This window comes from Panthera onca, chromosome A1, assembly GCF_046562875.1.
Source record: "Panthera onca isolate mPanOnc1 chromosome A1, mPanOnc1 haplotype 2, whole genome shotgun sequence".
NCBI lineage: Eukaryota > Metazoa > Chordata > Mammalia > Carnivora > Felidae > Panthera > Panthera onca.
In genome coordinates, this window is record NC_138339.1 from 215,044,377 (window position 1) to 215,064,129 (window position 19,753).

The window sequence follows — 19,753 nt, forward strand, 5'->3', positions numbered from 1 at the left end:
GTTGTGGATATAAAATGAATAAAACATTATTTCCACCTAGGAGGAGTTCATAGTCTAGAAAGCAAAGGCAGCATGTAAACATGTATACATAGTGCAGGGTGATAAGCATCACACTGTGATGTGAAGAAAAACCAACTTCCTCTGGGGAAGTTAATAAAAGGTTTCATAGGAAGTGACATTTCCATAAGTCTTGAAACCCAAGTAGGAGTTTGCCAATCAGAGGACACTGGTGAGAATGAGGGTAAGGGAAGAATAGGGCATCTATTTATGAGTAAAGGGCATTCAGTGTGCCGAGGCTATGAAATAGTTGAGGAAGAAGATCCTGACCTGTTTGGGAGGTCTGATGGTTGCATGTGGTTGGATGTGTGATAGATCGAGTGGCAGAGATCAAATAAGGAGGGCCTTCGTAAAGAGGATTGAATTTTATGCTAGAGGCGAGAAGACAGAGAGGAAACTCTTTAAGCCGGGTATTTAACAATCAGGTTTATCTTACATGTCTACTGTAATTGACCTAATTATATAGACTCGGGGTTTTGAAATCTAAAAGGGCCGCTCTCTGCTTGTTTAATTGGAAGTGCTCAGGGTAGCCTCTCACTTGAGACACTCTTACTTTATTTTATTTTTTGCGGGTCTACAAACAATGTTTTCAGTATACCCAAGGCTACACAGTCCGATCACAGTGCCCACGTGTGCTAATTAACTTATTCTTTTTATTACTCCGACCCTGGCCTCCAAAAATGTTTCTTTTTCCTTGACCAGGGTTGGACATAAATTTACAGCCTTTGTCTCTTTGAACCCCATTTTTCTGTTTTGATGCTGTCTTTCTTCACTTATGCTGACCTGGTCTTTAAATGTATTGTGGACATTTTGTCTCCTCCCACCCTGTGTCTTCATCACTCAGACACAACCAGCTACCATAACCACGCCCACTCAAGAAGGTGCCTAACCAGGAAATTTGTCCACACCGACGCGCCGTATTGGCGGTGGCAGTGCGCAGGCGCAGTTCCCGCCTCCCAGCGGCGTGTTTCTCTTTCCGGGGATTCCCAATATCCTGGCGGGTGGACTCGGCTTCTTCAGTCAGCCTCTGGCCGCGGCGTACCGGGTTCTCCAGTCCTTCGTGCCGCAGGACCCCAGCTTCCCGGGCCGCTGCTCTGGTCGGTTCGCCTCTGCCGTCAACAGACCCATGGCCGAACGTGGGGAACTCGATTTGACCGGCGCCAAACAGAACACCGGAGTGTGGCTTGTCAAGGTGTGTGCGCGCGGCTCCGGCTTGCGCTCCTGCTAGTTTAAGTAGTTTAAATGACTCGAGACTGTCCCACTCCGTGCGCCTTTTAAAGTTCTCTACAGCCGTCTCGTTAGAGCCACACACATCTTCGGAGGCAGGAGTCGTTGTGCTAGTTTGCAGACGAGGAAGTTAATTGAGGGACTTTTTCAGTGTCTTTGCGACTTTGGAGTCCGAACCTGCCTGGTACGGATTCCTTTTCCCACCATGTCGTTTTTATGGGGTCCTGTCTTGCTGTTCTCCGACTTGAGTGGTGTATTGTACCCCAGACTGAAGAATTTCTGTATCTTTTTTGGGTGAAAGTGATTTTAGTCACGAGTCTGCATAGAGAGGTTGAGTGAAAGCTTCTGTACAGTTTTCTCGTCCAGAAAGTAGAACGGGTCCCTGTTGGCCCTTAACGTGTTCTTTTAGGTTGATGGCCCTTATTGGAGTTCCCAGGAGAGCTGAGAGAGCTCTGAACTCACGGAAGCAGAGGCCATTGAGTTGGAGTGTTCTTCTAGAGCACCGCCGTCAATAAGTGTTTTGTTTTTTTTTTTTAACAGCAGTCTTGATTAGCCCCGAGTGAGCACAGTATTTGTGCTTTCCTTTTCCTTTTTTTTTTTTTTTTTTAAGATTATTTATTTTGAGAGAGCGAGAGCGCGCGTGCAAGCAGGGGAGGGGCAGAGAGAGTGGGAGAGAAAGAATCCCAAGCAGGCTCGGGGCTGTCAAGCGAAGAGCCGGTGGCAGGGCTGGAACTCAGGAACCGTGAGATCAGGACCTGATCTGAAATCCAGAGTCCGGCGCTGAACCGAGTGAGTCACCCAGGCGCCTCCCAAAGTTTATTTCTTTGCTTTACTTTTACGTATTGAAGAGTGTTGCCTCTTAGGGGAGCTTTAGACACATGTATGTTCAAAATGTGATAATGATGGTCTTTGAAGTGTAGGACCTTTGGTTTAATTTTTTTAAACTTTTATCACATGGCTGGGTATTCATCAGTTAAACCAGGCGCTTCCTGTCCACCTCTCGAAAATAGCTCCCTTATGATCAGTTGGTAGCATGTCAGACCTGTACTATATTTTTCAAAGCACTTGTCACAGCCTAAAGTGATTATGTACTCATGTGTTCGGTGTTGGTTTACCTCCTTCTCTCTAGTGCCGGTGCAGGGTGCACTCACACAGTCACATTCCATGAAAACGGAATCTTTTCTTGTCTCAACCAGAATTGTGTTTGGCACATGGAATTGCTCAACAGATGTGTAATGAATGAATGAACAGTCTCTTAGTTTTTATTTCTCAACTCCAGCTTTACTCTCTGGTGCTCATTTGATCTCACAGCTATATCAGTATGACCTAAAAGGCCGGGGTAAATTTCTCCTATTGTATTTCTCCTGTTGCATGCCCAATGGAGGAGAATCATTAAGGAGGAGATCTCCCTTGCAGACTGAAAGAGCTTGAAAAAATAGTGGAACTTGAGATGATGCATTAGTTCTTGGAGCACAGTAAATGCTCAATGAATATTGTTCGCCTTACACGATTTGGATGGGTGGACTGAGGCATTAACATAGTATATTACGGAGAGTGGAACAGAAGTGCAAGACTGAAAATGCATGTTAACATGGTGTGTCCTGTAAAACAAAGGAGATTATTCTGCCTAGACAAGAGGGTTTGTGTAAAGAAAGTTGGGACCATATACTTACCCTATTGTGAAATGGGGATGTCTTAACTTTAGTCTACAGGAAGTGAGGAACCTTTTGGAAGGTTTTGAGTAAGGCAAAGATGCAGATAATTCAGGGGGGCAGCGGAAGCTTGAGAGGAAGATTAGCAGAGTCAAAATTTTAAAAAATCACATGGGGCGCCTGGGTGGCCCAGTTGGTTAGGTGTCCAACTTCGGCTCAGCTCATGATCTCATGGTTTGTGAGTTTGAGCCCCACGTTGGGCTCTGTACTGACAGCTCAGAGCCTGGAACCTGCTTCAGATTCTGTGTGTGTCTGTGTCTCTCTCTCTCTCTCTCTCTCTCTCTCTCTGCCCCTCCCCCACTCACGCTCTGTCTCTGTCTCTCAAGAATGAATAAACTTTCAAAATAAAATTAAAAAATTAAAAATTATCATGGCATCATAGGTATGTGATAAGTCTGAGGAGTTAGGGAAACTTTTTCAGTAAAAATTGTTGGGATATGGTGACTGACTAAATGAAGATGTGAAAGAATATAATCTAAAATGAAATTTAAAAAACATTAGTATTCTCTCACGTATGGGTATTTGAATACCTTTTATCTGTTTAAAAAGAACTCAACAATTTGTACTTTTTTTTTTTTTTTTTAATGTTTATTTATTTTTGAGAGGCAGAAAGAGCACGAGCTGGGGAGGAGCAGAGACAGAGAGGGAGACACAGAATCTGAAGTAGGCTCCAGGCTCTGAGCTGTCAGCACAGAGCCTGACATCGGGCTCAAACTCACAGACTGCAGAGTCATGATCTGAGCCGAAGTTGGATGCTCAACCGACTAAGCCATCCAGCCATCCCTGTTCTTGTTTTGTAAAGTTAGTTGTTACATTACTTATTGTTTGCAGTATCACAATTTCTTCCTGTCAACTTGGCATACAGTATATCTTCTTTTTCTAATCTTATATATTAAAGAAAATAACAGGCTTGCACATAGGTCTTTCCAGGGTGTGAAAGGACTTTCTTGCCAGTTCTTGTCCTTTACAAATTTATCTCCGAAAGATGATGAGAATTGGTAGCAAATGCTTTCTGCTCTACAGTCTACTCATGTTCTTTCTTTGACAACTTTTTTTAAAAAAAATATTTTTTTATTTTGAGAGAGAGAGAAAGCAAGCAGGGGAGAGACAGAGAGAGAGGGAAACAGAGAATCTTGACCAGGCTCTACGCTGCCAGTGCGGAGCCTGAAATGGGGCTCGAACTCACGAACCATGAGATCATGACCTGAGCGGAAATCAGGAGTCAGACGCTTAACTGACTGAGCCACTCAGACACCCCCTTTGACAGCTTTTGTTTCTGCTCCATTAAAGGAGACCCAGTAGACAGTGGGGTTTGATTTGAACAGCTCTCAGGTATTTTGAACTTGTTTCATTTGCCCCGGCCTTAATATCCAGTGTGATTTTCATGCCCATACTTGAGCATACTTGGATTTTCATCTCTGAATTATAGGAATAAATTATATGACTACATCAAATTGTAATGGTCAGTTTCATTTTCAGTTTTCCTTGTGTGATATTAAAATATAACATATTAATTAGAAAGCATGTCTTTGTTTTTATCCAGTCAGAATTTGTGAATAGAATTACACACCAATTTCAGGTCTGAGGTGCCTGGGTGGATCAGTTGGTTACGTGTCTGACTCTTTTTATTTTTTTACTGTTTTTTTTTTTTTAACGTTTATTTTTGAGAGACAGAGTGCGAGTGGGGGAGGGGGAGTGAGAGAGAGAGAGAGAGAGAGAGAGAGAGAGACAGAGACAGAGACAGAATCCAAAATGGGCTCCAGGATCTGGACTGTCAGCATAGAGCCCGTTGCAGGGCTCGAACCCACGAACCGTGAGATCATGACCTGAGCTGAAGTCAACTGCTTAACTGATAGAGCCACCCAGGTCCCCCGAGCATCCAACTCTTGATTGTGGCTTAGGTCATGATCTCACGGTCATGGGATTGAGCCCTGTGTCATCAGGCTCTGCACTGACAAGGCAAAGCCTACTTGGGATTCTCCCCCCTGACCTTTCCCCACTCATTCTCTGTCTCTCTCTCTCTCTCACTCACTCACTCACTCACTCTCACTCACTAAAAATAAATAAACTTAAAAGATTTCAGGTCTTTTCTCTTTATGTTAATATTTTCACTATAAGTAATACTTTGAGTTCTGTTCTTTGAGGATCATTTGTTGCAAGATATGTAAATTTCTTTCTAGAGGATCTCAAAGTTTATGGACCATCTTGTACATATTAATTCCATCACTAGAAAGGCATAAAACAGGATAAATACAGTAAGGTATATACACCTAAGATCTCTGACAGTTTTGAGCAGGAAAATAGTTGTTTTTCTGGCTGGAACAGGGGAGGCTTCATGGGGAAGTTTACATTTAAGAAGAGCTTATGAAATTGATCAGTTTAGGAAAAACTTCCCAACACTGCTGGGGAGAACTAGAGTGTGTTCCAGAAAAAGCAAATGTAGTAGAATGTGTCCCAGAATATCCAGTACCTGTACTGTTCTGGCTTCATGAAATGCCATTTCTGGGAGTTTTGAAAATCTTCAAAGACTGATGATCCAAACAGGTTTTGATAGGTAATAGACACGATTAAATTTAACTTTATGATAGATGTCATCTGCTAAAACATAAAGTCACAGTTTTTACCTTGTCAGGAAGCTAGTCCTTTGTAGTTTGCATTACCCTGTTCCTGTTGCCCAGTCTGTGCTACAGTTAGGTTGGCAATTGGTCACAACACTGTTACACACCTTACACCAAATCATGATTTAAAAATTATAGGATGTTTAAAAATATTTTAGCCTAGTTGTTTGGCTTCCATATTTAGACTTCTGGAAAAATCATCTCTAGTTATGGTTGGCTGGAGGGTAAGGTACATGATGGGAAAAAAGGAGATAAAGCTAGCAAGGTTATTAGGAGTGGTGGGATTTTCATAAGTAGTGAATATCATACCGAGACCTGAGTTATAACAAATGCTACCTCTTTTTGGGGGAAGAACAAGTGGAGGTATTTAGAAAGTTTGCAGTAGGTCTAAGCAACAGCTTTCTAGCCAGGAAAAAGATGTGTTTCTAGCACAGTCTTCCTCTTTTAGGCATTTTGACTCATGTTTGTTGGAGAAGAGGATCAGGACAGAAGGGATGGACATCATCCCCAGTGAATATTATGTCCTTCATTCAACAACTGAAATGCCAGCAAGTACAGCTTCTATTTTTTTCAAAGATAGATAAACCATTGGACATTAGTGGGCAGAGAGAAAGCTGTATACCAGAGAGAGATGCTACTGGAATGGGTGATACCCCTAACCCTTGCAGGAGAAAAAGGAACTTACCTTTCATATATGCCTAATATTTTATAGAAAGCAAACCTGGGAAGTAGATACTTACTGTGTGTTTTTCAGACGATGAAATTGAAGCTTAAGGAGGTTATTTTACTCAACCATGGTATAGTGATTTAAATTTAGAGATCTGTTGGGTGCCTGGGTGGCTCAGTTGGTTAAGCAGCTGGCTTTTGATTTCGGTTCAGGTGATGATGCGGTTTGTGAGACTGTGTGTGGAGCCAGTTTGAGATGCTCTCTCTCCCTTCCTCCCTGCCCCTCCCCCCCACACACACTCGTGTGCGTGTGCACTCTCCGTCTCAAAAGAAATAAATCAACCTAAAAACACAAACAAATTTAGGTCTGTTTATATGCTAAGATGGGAAATGTCCTTTTTACAGCTTAGGGCTCTTTTATGAGTTATCTCCCTGGGGAATAGAGGTGATGTGGGGATTTCATATCTGTGACCTTGGGTCTTGTCAGTTCCTTATCGTGATCTTCAAAAAACATGGGAGTAAAAGCTGCCTGTCATAGATTGGATTTCCTGGGAAGCTGATTCCGAAGTGATTAGGTTTAATAGGGAGTGCTCTTGGGATCATCACCTGTGGAAGGAAAAAGACTTAAACAGAATTGGGCACAGGGTATAATGCAGTCTGTAGGAGAGCTGAGGATGATTCCATAGGGAGCCCTCCAGGTGTCAGGAGTTGGGGTGAGGTATACCCTGTATCGACCAATCATTGCATGTGGTTTGTCCCAGGAAGAGTGCATGAATTTGGCAAAAGGGCCTCTCTTCAGTGAAGGCAATGTGAAAGAGGGCTAACAGCTAAGGGCTATCTTGTGGCCACACTCCCAGTAGCTAGGAGGATAAGGCCTTTGGTCCTAAATGGGGAAATGGGGTGCAATGTCTCCATTGCAATGCCCTTAATTTGCTTGTATTCTGGGAGAAACAGGGTTTGGAGACTAGTAGTTGGGGAACTGGACATTTGCTGAAGCAAAGTTGGCAGAGAAGCTTAGGGGAGTAATGTCTATACATGTCACCTTAGCACCTTGGCTCCAAAGTCATGGTTGACCTTAGTACTCTGCCTGCCAGGACTGAACCGGTGGGCGGGTATATTCATCCCACAAGCTTTGATTGCTGACCATTGTGCCAGGCTCCGAGTCTTTTATGGTGAGCAGAAACAGACATGGCCCCTGCTCTGTGAAATAGGATTTATAGTCTACCACAGGAGACAGACATCAGTCAAATATTAGTCCTAATGAAAACAGTTACAGACAGATAAGGACACCGAAGCCCCGAATACTGTTCGGTGGGTGTGGATAATAAAGGAATTTGACTTAGTTTAAAGGGTCAAGGGAAATTTCCCTGAGGAAGTATTGCTTAAGTGAGCCATTTTCTGTCGCTGTTTTTGGAAATCTGAGAAAACATTTCCTTTTGTGCCTATTATCTTGTCTCCATCTAATTTTCTTTAATGAATGTGGAGACGGTGGAAACAACACATATCTCATACGTGACATGTTGACAAGAGTGTTTTGGGAAAATGTACAAGAGAGTAGAATTCGGGTGTTCTTATAAAAGAATTATGTGAGGACATGATATGTTAATTAGCTTGACTCTAGTAACCAATTTACTATGTATATCAAATAATCATGTTGTATACCTTAAATATATACAATTTTTTTAAAACATAAAAGAAAAGAAAATGTTTTAAAACTTCAACCCTTCAAAAAAAAAGTTTTTTTAGAGGCTTGGGACCATATCAGTTTTTCTTCCCCGTCTCCCTCCCTTTTTTCCAGACTTAATGCTGATAGGCTGGAACTTCTGGGAAGCTCATTTCCATAAGTTCTTGCTTTTGAGTTATGTGTACATGATTGACATACTATCCTCATTGTGTTCTGTTTTTCATCAAAAGGGTATAGAATTTTGGCAACCTTTTGAGTTAAATAAGCTGGTGGGGTTCCCTGGGAATTTACAATTTTATTATAATGATGACAATGCAGTATGAGTTCCAAACTTATTTTTATCAATTAACTTCTGAAGCATATTCTTTTTTTAAGTTGTCAGTTGCTTCGTATTAGATACAATGTATTGTAGTGAATTTGATTTCTTTAAGAGAGAGAGTGATGCAAATGGGGTAGAGGCAAAAGGGGAGAGAGAGAAAGAGAGAGGGAGAGAGAAAGCATATCTCTAGCAGGTTCCACCACGCTCAGCGTAACCCTGGGATCATGACCTGGGCAAAAATCAAGAGTCGGATGGTCAACTGACTGAGCCACTCAGTCACCCCTGAATTTGATTCTTAATTTGTTTTAGTGTATGATATATATTGTACTTAGAACTTCTGCTTGTTTGGTGGCCTAAATTGTCATCTTTAGCAGTTTGATCAGAGACTCTTCTGACCTGGTTAATGTAGTAAAGAAGTGTGGTTCCCTCAGGTGTTCCTGTGCTCTAAAATATTTTTGTCTTTTCTTTATCTTAATAGCATTTCAGAGAACCAGCAATAAGGGACAGAGGCAAACTGGAAAATGATGTACTTCACTATTGGTGTCTTTCTTCCTTCCCCTTATTCTAAGGTAGATCTCTGAAATAAGTTTCTCTCTGAGAATGCAGTGAGGTATATTAAAATTAAATTCTGTATCGTAGATGTATCCCAGTAATGCCACCATTGTTAACTGCTGTCATTTTTATTACATTAACATTAGCTCATGTTTCTTCAATATTCAGTTATTAAAATAACTCCTTCTGCGAAATGCCAGGCTATTCTAGCTGCTAGGGATATAGCAGTAAACAAACAGACAAAATATCTGCCTTCTGTAGATTACATTCTAATGGGGAGGGAGAAGAGATGGTAAACAAATACATATATAGCAGGTGATAAGTGCTCTGAAGAAAAATAAATAAGGTAAAATGTATAGAAAGTAGCTGGGGATGCTGTTTTAAATAGGGTGGGGAAAGGGCCTCGCTGATAAGGTGGTCTGTGATCAGAGACCTAAAGGATATTATGGGGGCATGCCCTCCAGATATCTGGGGGAAGAGTTTTCCAGAGATAACAGCAATTCAAAGGCCTGCAGACACAAGGTGCTGGTCTGTGTGGTTAGTCAAGTGAGTGAGAGAAAGTAGAAGGACATGAGGCCATGGGCTAGCAGAGGCCTGAAACATGCAAGACATTATAGGATTTTTACTCTGAGTGACATGGGGAGCCAGTAGCCGTAGAGCTGGCAACGTGGCACGGTGATTATGGAGCTAGACTGCCTAGGTTAGAATCCTGGCTTCACTAGTAATTGTGAGAACCTTGGCAAATAATAACTCTCTGGTCTCATTTTCTTTATCTGCAAAGATGGGATAATAATAGAGTTGTTCTGAGGATTAAGTGAAGTAACATTTGTAAAGTGATTAGAAAAGTACCTGGCTTGTAGTAGGCACTATGTACACGTCTATTAAATAATTGAAAGGCTTTGAGGAGAACAGTATCATTTTACTTAATGTTTTAAGATGATGACTCTGGCTGCTGTATTGAGAATAAGCGAGGTGTGGACAAGAGTGGAAGGTAGGAAATCGGATAGGAGGCCAATGTGATTATATAAAAAGTGATTGTGGCTTGCATTAGGATGGTAAGCCTGGAATTGGTGAGAAGGGGCTGGAGTCCTAATACAATTTGAAGGTATTGCTGACTGGGTATGTCGTTCAGTTGGATGTGGAATGTGAGATAAAAGGAGCTATTCAGAGTAACTCCACGGAGTTTCAGCCTGAGTACCTGGAAGAATGGAGCTTTTGCTGAGACATGGAAAACTGCATGAGGAACACGTTTATGATGGAGAAATTAGAGTTCTGGTATGGATATTTTAAGTTTGAAATGTCTAGTGAATATTCAGATGGAGAGTTTGAGTAGGCAGTTAGATATATAAGTTGGGATTTGGGGGGAGAGCCTGGATTTGCTCTAAATTTGGGAGTTGTCTTACAGATGGTATTTAAAGTCACGAGACTGGATAAGATTACATAAAGTTGAGTGTGGGTAGAGAAGAGGAGTGGTCTGAGGAATGAAGCCAGAGCCTTTTAAAGGTGAGAGGCCAGGGAGATGAGAATCTAGATGTGTCGGGACCTAAAAGGAGAGGCCAGAGAAGTGTGAGGAAAATCAAGAGAGATTGTGGTGACTTGAAGCCAAGTGAAGAAAGTGTCTGAAGGAGGAGGAAACAGTTCTCAAATATTGTTGAGTGGCGTTAAAGATGAGGATTAAACATTGACTTGGCAGTGTGGAGATACTTGGTCAGTAGGGTCATCAGTTTCAGTGGAGTGGTAGAGAGTAGAGCCTGTCTATAGTAAAACAAAATGGCAAGGGGGGAACTGTAGTCAGCCAGCAGAGACAATGCTTTCAAAGCGCTTTGCTGAAACGAGAGGCAGAAAAATGGGACAGTGTATAGAAAGAATTATAGATTCTGCTCTTAATAGATGTGTGATCTTGAAATTAGCAAATTTGCTCATCTTCCTGTGCCTCAGTTACCTCATTTGCAAAATGACTCTGTGGGTCAGGAGTCTTGGCAGGGCTTAATTGGGTCTCCTGCTTCAGAGTCTCTCCCAGGTTACAGGCAAGGTGTCAGCCAGGGCTGGAGTCTCATCTGAAGTAGTAACTGTGGAGAGATTGTTTCCAAGTTTTTCTCTGGTTGGCAGAATTCAGATCCTCCAAGGTTATTGGTCCGAGCATTTGTGTTTCCTGCCTGCCTGTTGGCTGGAGCCTCTCCTTAGTTTTTTGCCACCTGGGCCTCTCCGGCATGGCAACTGACTTCATCGAAGTGTGCAGACTAAAAAAACAAGGAGAGAAGCAACACAGAAGTCACCATCTCATGTAACCTAATCACAGAAGTAATATCCCATGTAGAGAAAAATGAATCCTCTTGCACTGTTGGTGGGAGTGGCCACTTTGCAAAACAGTATGGAGGCTTCTCAAAAAGTTAAAGGTAGAACTACCCTATGACCCAGTAGTCATGCTACTGGGTATTTACTCAAACAATACAAAAACACTTATTCAGAGGGATACATGCACCCCTTTGGTTATGGCAGCATTATTTATAATAGCCAAGATATGGAAGCAACCCAAGTGTCTATTGATTGATGAATGGGTAAAGATGTAGTATTTATATATACAATGCAATATTATTCAGCTATAAAAAAAGAATGAAATTTTGCCATATGCAATGAGTGACATGGATGGAGCTAGAGAGTATAATACTAAGTGAAACAAATCAGTCAGAGAAAGACAGATACCCTATGATTTCAGTCTATGTGGAATTAAGAAACAAAACAAATGAGCAAATGGTGGCGGGGGGGGGGGGCGGTGGAGAGATAAACCAAGAAACAGACTCTTTTTTTTTTTTTTTTTAATTTTTTTTTTTTTTTTTTTTTAACGTTTATTTATTTTTGAGACAGAGAGAGACAGAGCACGAACGGGGGAGGGGCAGAGAGAGAGGGAGACACAGAACTGGAAGCAGGCTCCAGGCTCTGAGCCATCAGCCCAGAGCCCGACGCGGGGCTCGAACTCACGGTCCGTGAGATCGTGACCTGAGCTGAAGTCGGACGCTCAACCGACTGAGCCACCCAGGCGCCCCAACAGACTCTTAACTATAGACAATAAACTGATGGTTACCCAGAGGGGAGGTGAGTTGGAGATAGAGGTGATGGGGATTAAGAAGTGCACTTGTTGTGATGAGTCACTGGGTGACTCTTGATCTCAGGGTTGTGAGTTCAGGTCCCATACCGGGTGTGGAGCCTACTTTAAAAAAAAAAAAAAAAAATAGACATGAACAAATTTTGTAGCCAAAAAAATAAAAATGAATGGAAACAATTAATTAAATAAAAGAATAAAGGTATCCTAGCCAAAGGGGAAGGGGAGTAACATCCCATCACCTTTGCTATATTGTATTGATTAGAAACAAGTCACAGGCCCCTTTATCACTCAAGAAGAGGTGATTACACAATGGTGTGAAGGTCAGGAAGTGACATCTTCACACAGTGATTGGGGGACATCTTAAGAGTGTTCCTGCCACGTGTGGTAAGCACTCTAGTGTCAACGGTCATCGTCGTCATCATCATTCTGATGGGGGGGATGATTCGAGGAGAGAGGAAAGAGAGGGTAGAATTGAAGGAAAGATGTCCTTGATCAGACTACAGGGGAAGAAATTCAGGGCACAAGTGGAGGGATTGGCCATTGTTCATGTATTGTTTTTAGAGGGGAAGTCAGGATAAACGGCTCCTGCTTTGGCTACCTGGTAGATTTAGAGGTGTTCTGGATCCTCTTTCCCAGTTGGTAGAGGAAGTCAGGTTATCAGCACAGGGGGAGAAGGAAGGGAGAGGTGTTGTGGGTTTAAGAGTGAAGAGAACCTGTGACTCATCTGCGGTGGGAGAGTGAACTGACTAGGCAGATGGAGTTAAATTGCCAAGCATCTTGAAGGGCTGACTTGATGTTAGTAGCCATATATTTCAAGTGAGACTATTTGGCATCACTGTGTTTTTTTCCAGTTGCTCAGGTGCAGTGTGGAGAAGTAACACAAATAAAACCAATAAATTAATTAATAAAATAAGTAGCAGATAGATTGGCTTTAATGAAGATTAAGTTTCTGCCAGGCCAGTATGATGGAGGAGATAGGGGCAAGGAAATGATTGTAATGATGGGCTGTAAGTCCTTTAAGGAGCGAAGACGGGACACAGGCAGCTGAGGAACAGTGTTTAGATGTTAGAGTCAGTGATTTGAAGGGATGAAAGAACTGTTGGAGTTGAAGTACTGAGGAGAGAGCCAGGAAGATAGGAGATAGTGATTAGAGTGATTTCTTGAAATACAGATTGTGGAAGGGACACTATTACTGTCAGGGAGGAGGTCTTATGGCATCTATATATGTAGAGGGCTCATTTGAACCAGGAACTTGGAATATGATGAAGAAAAGACACCAACTTTCTCCTATGGACTTTATTAAAGAATATGCCTAGTCTTCGATAAATTTTGGTGTAAAGAATGCATTCATAATTGAAGAAGTACCTTTAGGATCTTCTTTTGACCCTTTTGTTTCTGATTTTTTTCTACTGTATATCCAAACAAAACACTATAATTTGGTTGATAGTTAAGTGGTTCTTTTTGCAAATGAAATCTTGGTAAATAGAATTTTTTTCCTTTCTTGCTTTGGAAGCTCTGACTCAGTTATGCATTGACGTTCATGTTATCATTCCAAGATTACTGGGGGAAATAACAGTGACACCTGACACTCATTGAGTACTTGCTTTGTGTGAGGTATTATGCTTCATGTGGTATCTCATTCCTCACAGCAGGCTAACCTTGAAGGTATGTACTGATTCCAAAGTTTAAATTACCTCTTGGAAGAAATAGTAATGATTCTAAAAAAAAAAAAACGGGGGGGGGGGGGCACCTGGGTGGCTCAGTTGGTTAGGTGTCCAACTTTGGCTCAGGTCAGGATGTTGCAGTCTGTGACTTCCAGCCCCACATCGGGCTCTGTTCTGACAGCTCAGAACCTGGAGCCTGCTTCAGATTCTGTCTCCCCACCCCCCGCCCCTCCCCCACTCCTGCTCTCTCAAAAATGAATAAATGTTAAAAAAAATTTTTTTTTAGAAATAGTAGTGATTCAGCATGTATTCTCTTAACCTTTTTGGGAATTAACCCCCCCCCCCTCTTTTTTTAAATTATGTTTATTTATTTATTTTGAGAGGGCAAGAGCGAGCGCATGCATGTGAGCACAAGCAGGGGAGGGGCAGAGAGAAGGAGGGACAGAATCCCAAGCAGGTTCTGTGCTGTCAGTGAGTGCAAAGCCTGATTCAGGGCTTGAACTCACAAACCTCGAGATCATGACCTGAGCTGAAACCAAGAGTCAGACACTTAACCAACTGAGCCACCCAGGTCCCTGGGAGTTAAATATATATCTAGTTACAAATAGATGCTGGACCCAGACTGCCTGGGTTTGAATCCTGACTCCATCATTTACTAATTATATAACCTTGGCTAATTTGTATAATCCCTGGGTGTCCCAGATTCATACTCTGTGAAATGAGGGTAATTAACAGTACCTACCTTATAGAGATGTGAGGATTAAATGTGTAAAGGTATGGAAAATGCTTATAACAGTGTCAGGAAAGTAGTAAGTATTATATAAATGTTAGTCGTGATATTTAATCATTTATTTCAGCAGATCCTTTATCTTTGGTCAGAGTTATAGTCTTAAGCACAATAAAATTTGATTTTTGAACTCATCTTGAACTTGGTGGTATCTCTGAATAATATCATGTTAGAGTGTTATGCCCCTCTGAGAAACATTTTCTGGTAGCCTTTCTCATGTCTGAACTTTAGGACTTACTTGGGAACATAAGTTAGCACTTTGTTTTGTTAAGTTTTTTGGCTAGCTTTAGTTTTGTGTCAGCAGCTTGACTGACTTCAAGCTCTTTGAGAATTAAGATGATTTCTTAGTATCCCTTATAGTGCAAAATGTATGAGAGTGTGATACTTAATGATCAGTTATTATAGGCAGAAAGTAACATAGAAACATTATATCATTTTATGTTTAAGAAGTTTGTTAGCATCTAAAACATAGTCTTATTAGTGTTTTATTTATTTTTGTAGGTTCCTAAATATTTGTCCCAGCAATGGGCTAAAGCCCCTGGAAGAGGTGAAGTTGGGAAACTGCGGATTGCTAAGTAAGTTATTTATTTTTGACATCTTAAAAAGCTGGTTTTTGAAATTTTTATAAATGCTTTTACAAGTCATAACAGTTCTTTTTCAGATGGGGAATTTACCTGGAAAATGAGAATGAGCACATCAAGGATTGTCAAGAGATGGTTAGGTGCGCTGTGAGGAGTTGTGTGTGCACATGTGTATTTGTGTGCATGTGTATAGATGTGCGTGCACGCACACACACACACACCCCCCTCTCTAGTGATAGGTGTAAATATAAAGTCAGATTTATTGGTAAAACTTACTGGCAGTGAAGCAGCAGAGTATGTAGTTCCCTCATCCCTCCATCTCCACATCTTGTGAAGATGGATGCTTGGGTTGGGCATAACTAGATGTACCCAGTAAGTGCTTCAGTAGAAAGACTTTGCCATGGTGTCACCGTGGTGTCTATAGAGGTATTGGAAGAGGGTAGGGAACACCTGGAAAACAATGTAAAGGTTTAGTTTCCTGATTAGAGAAATGACCTTGTTAGAAAGGGAAGCCTCTTTCAAAGCTCAGCTGGTGTCAGCCAGAGGCCTTGCATTCCACTCTGTTCATTCAGTCTTAACTCTAATCAGATCTTCCTGCCTACTACTCCATTGCAAGAGCTCTAGTTGGTCTCCAGTGCCTTCCTTTTAGTTAGTTGTTTAGTTAGTTTTTGCTTCACTACAAATCACCCCCAAATTTAGTGGCCTAGAACAAAAACCTTATTATTTGCTTAAATTCTGTGGGGCATTTCTGTTTGGGACTGACCTGGCCTTCCTGGCTAGAATGGCCTCACGCATGTGTCTAGTGGTTGGCTTGCTCTCGGCTGGGACAGTGGCCGTGTGTGTTTTATCTGCAATATGCTCATTCACATGATGGTGAAAACTCCTAGAGCAAAAGAGAGAGAAGTCCCAATACACAAGCACTTAGCAAACCTGTGTTTGCATCATGTTTGCCAGAGTCCTCAGGATGCAACTCATAGCCAAGCCCAGGTTCACGGGGAGAGCAATACAGTCTACCTCCTGGTGGGGGTCACTGTGAAGGATTTGTAGTCCTTTTTTGCCATCTGGCACATCTACCTTCCTAAATCTAAGAGTCACCTGTCAGCCTTCTTAATTGTCCTTCAACAGAATTTTGACATAGTGATCATTCCTATCCTCCAACCCTTTTTTTCATTTCACTTCTGGGACACCACTCCTGATTGTCGTCCATAGGGGACTGTTCCTTCTCAGTCTAATGCTGGCTTCTTCATCTTCTCAATCTCTAAATGTTATTTGACCCCAGGGTTTTCTTTCTAGTTTTTTTTTTTTCTTCCTTACCTTTGTTCTGACAGATCTTTTAACCCTTCATTTTGTTTTAACAAGATGTTGATTGGAAACAGGCATGGTTTTATATCCAAAGTTCTAAAGTTAGGTAAGGACAAGTAATATCTTATTTTCTCAAGAGATGGTTACACATTTAATAGCAGAACGAGGCTTGAATTCAGGCCTTGAATTGTAAGAAAACTCCAGTAGGTTTCTGTTGTGGCTCTGTCACTTACTATCAGTGCGATTGTACAGGCCACTTAATCTTTTGAGTTTAGGTTCCTTATGCCTGAAGTTGCCTGTTTTGCAAGCCTTTTTTATGAATCCAGTGAGATAGTATGGAAATAGTTGTCATTTATTTGCATATATAACTAGAAAATTAACATATTTCTGGAAAGTTGTAGATAAATCAACATTTTTTGGTGAGTTATCATACTTTTATTGGAAGTATAAGGGAATGCAGACTTTGCATACTTTTAATTGAAATCTGGGGTGATCTTTTTTCTTTTTCAACATGGAATCCCTTATAACGCAGATAATTACCTACTATTTCGGTTGTGGACTTCAGAATTTCTTATAATTGGCTTTCCTGAAAATGGGAGCCACTATCAAGATTAAATCTCAGCAATATGTCACTGAAGAAAGGCAGACTACAGGAAAAATGTATTTTAATGGTGAACCATGTTGTTTTATGTAATAACTATACTAGAGCTCAAGACCTGGGTTCTAGTCCTTACTGGCTATTGATAATTATTTGGCCTTAGCTATCTAAACCGTAGCTTTTTTGTTTGTAAAATGTGGATAATAATGCCTTACCAACCCATAGAGTGTTTTTGAGCAAAAACAGCTTAGGGTTTGTTAAAATGTTTTGTAAACTCAAATGTTGTCCTTTTTCTGCCGTGAATATTGTGTTCCTCAAAACCTCTGTGGGAAGAAAATACCTGGTTGAAGAATGTAAATTTTGGGGGGGGGGGGGTGCGGGGAAGAAGGGACTAGTATGGGAAATGGGATAAAAGCTGAGGTTCAGGAAACCTCTGCGAGCTCTTTGATCCCTGAAGTAAAGGCAGCATGCTAAATCAGCAATGGTGGGTATGTTGCAGTTTTATCAACCTTTGCTGGGGAGAAAATTTCAAGATCTGCATGGTGCGGTTGTTCATTCATTCCTTAATTTAAAGCAGACAGTTTACACAGTTGCATCTAGTATAGGGTGGCCATACCCCTGGGTTTGCCTGGAATAGTCCCAGTTTACATGTTTTCCCTATGCAGTTACTAATAGTGTCCCCGCTTTCACTCTCTTGAGTATCCTGGTCTTGACAATAAACTCTTTGCTTTTAATGTTACCAGGTGTGCATGTATTTTTTTTATGTTAGCTAAAGGACCTGGCAGATCATCTACCTAACATGAAATATAATCAGTCTTGTCTTATAGAGCTAAATCCTTTTAATGATGAGAACAGCTTTATGGTAATTACTAACATTGCTATAGAAATGCTTAAAAACAGCTTGTTCCATGGTAGGTCTCCTGGCTGTCTGTCTTGTTTGTGCTATTAATTCTCTTAGTTTTCATTCCTTATACTGAGTTACTAAATTCACTATTAAATGTAGGGTGATGAGGAATGGCTTTGCAGTGCCTGTGACTAGGTTATCAGGATTTTAATTGGTTTAAAGTAGATATGAGTCATAGGGTTATGTGGCTATAAACAAAAGGCTCCCTTAGTAGATGTTTGTTGTTTAGGATGAAGTGGGATGATAATCTCACTCTTCTCTTTGCCACTTAGCATATGGTGCAAATATTAAGTTCGGTTCTAGTGCTGTACTTAGAGACATGGACAGATAAGTTCCTTTAGTAGAGTGAGACAAGGACAAAGAAAAAACTAAAAAACTCAGTGTCCTTTGAGGAATATTTGAAGGTACTATGGCTGTTGAGAGAAGATTTAAGGCAGACCAGGTGAAACCATCTTCAAATATTTTTAAGGCTAGGAGATACATAGTCAAGTATGGATTCTTAGAGGAAGATTAACCAATTTATGGATGATTTGTGTGGCAAAAAAAAAAAAAAAAAGTATATTTGGGTAAAGCATGAAAACAAGGTTTTAAAGAGCCAGTGTGACATAGTGGCTATGAGTATGGACTCAGGAGTCATTCAGCTCTGGGCTTTATCTAGACCTTGTTAACTTACTAGCTGTGTGACTTTCAGTAAGTTGCTTACCCTCTCTGTTTCCTCATCTATTAAAAGGTTGTGGTATTAATACTTCAGGGGTTCAATGCATGTAAAATAGCCAGTAGTGTTTACTTACTGTTGTGCCACATACTGCATAGTACAGACTCTGTGTTGTGTATGATGTGTGGGTATGGACCTCCCTTCCCCGGCCCATCTCCCAAAGGTAAGCAGCAGCAGTTTGCAGTGCCTTAGGCCAGAAGCTAGGAAGGTCTATGTGGTGCAGTTGTTCATTCCAGCAGAGACAGGGCTGTGGAGTAGAGGAATTGGGAGAGGCAGAGGACGGGGAGAAGACATGCAGGTGGGAGTGCAGCTCTCCCCAAATTGGTTCTGTTTACACCTGAAAACAGGAGAATCCAGTCTGTTGTAACAGCTGGTGACATTTGGGCCATTTCTCTTAGGCAGTTTATGCAATGTTTCTAAAGCATTGTACTTGGATTATTTTTATACCTTTGGATGTGTGATGTGTACTGCGTTTCAGTTAGCTTACGGTTTTACTTTAGGTTAAGTTTTATTTGTTTTTTTTTTTAATTTAAAAACTTTTTTTTAATGTTTATTTTTGATAGAGAGAGAGAGATAGGGAGTGTGAGTGGTGCAGGGGCAAAGAGAGAGGGAGACAGAATCTGAAGCAGGCTCCAGGCTCTTGAGTTCTAGCTTTATTTCTAAACACATATAACAGTTAGGGTCATATGGGGGCCCACTAATAAAAAATATGTGGACAAAAAATCAATGAGATAGAATCTTTCTGTTATAATATTGACTAAATTTAGAAAACCTTACTGTTGATAGGAGTTTAAATAGGTGCAAACTTTCTGAAGACCAGCCTGGCAACATATATATATGTGTACACATACATATATGACACACTCACATGTATTCACACACACATTACTGCCCAGAACAAAGTAGAATAGTAATCCTGCTGTTTTCTCTGCCAGTTAGCTACAGTGCCAACAGTTCAGTTCTTGGTGCTGCCCTTAGAGAAAGACACGGACGAACTCATCCAGCAGTGTGGGACTGGGATAATGAGAAGGCTAGAAATATTAATAATAAAATATTCATGCTCTTGACCCAGCATTTTCATGGCACTTAGCTTCTAAAAGAAATAAGTCAGTGATGCAGAGATTGAGGATATTCATTTCATCATTGTTATAGAGAAAAATTAGTAACTTTCTCAAATTCTGTAGCAAGGAATTAATGAAGTAAACTGGGGACATTTTGAAATTATTTAATACTTTTTTTTAATTTAAAAACTTTTTATTTTTAA

At 41.0% G+C, this 19,753-nt stretch overlaps 1 protein-coding gene across 1 annotated transcript in view; it reads left to right on the forward strand.

Annotated features, from left to right (window-relative positions):
- The first annotated feature begins 1,012 nt into the window (after positions 1 to 1,012).
- The window catches only part of GTF2F2 (general transcription factor IIF subunit 2), a 154,595-nt gene continuing 135,854 nt past the window's right edge, over positions 1,013 to 19,753 (forward strand). Inside the window, exons 1-2 of the mRNA XM_078433441.1 lie at positions 1,013 to 1,249; positions 14,891 to 14,964. Coding sequence (XP_078289567.1) covers positions 1,184 to 1,249; positions 14,891 to 14,964 — 140 coding nt within the window. The 5' untranslated portion in view covers positions 1,013 to 1,183. The remainder of the gene's footprint in view (positions 1,250 to 14,890; positions 14,965 to 19,753) is intronic.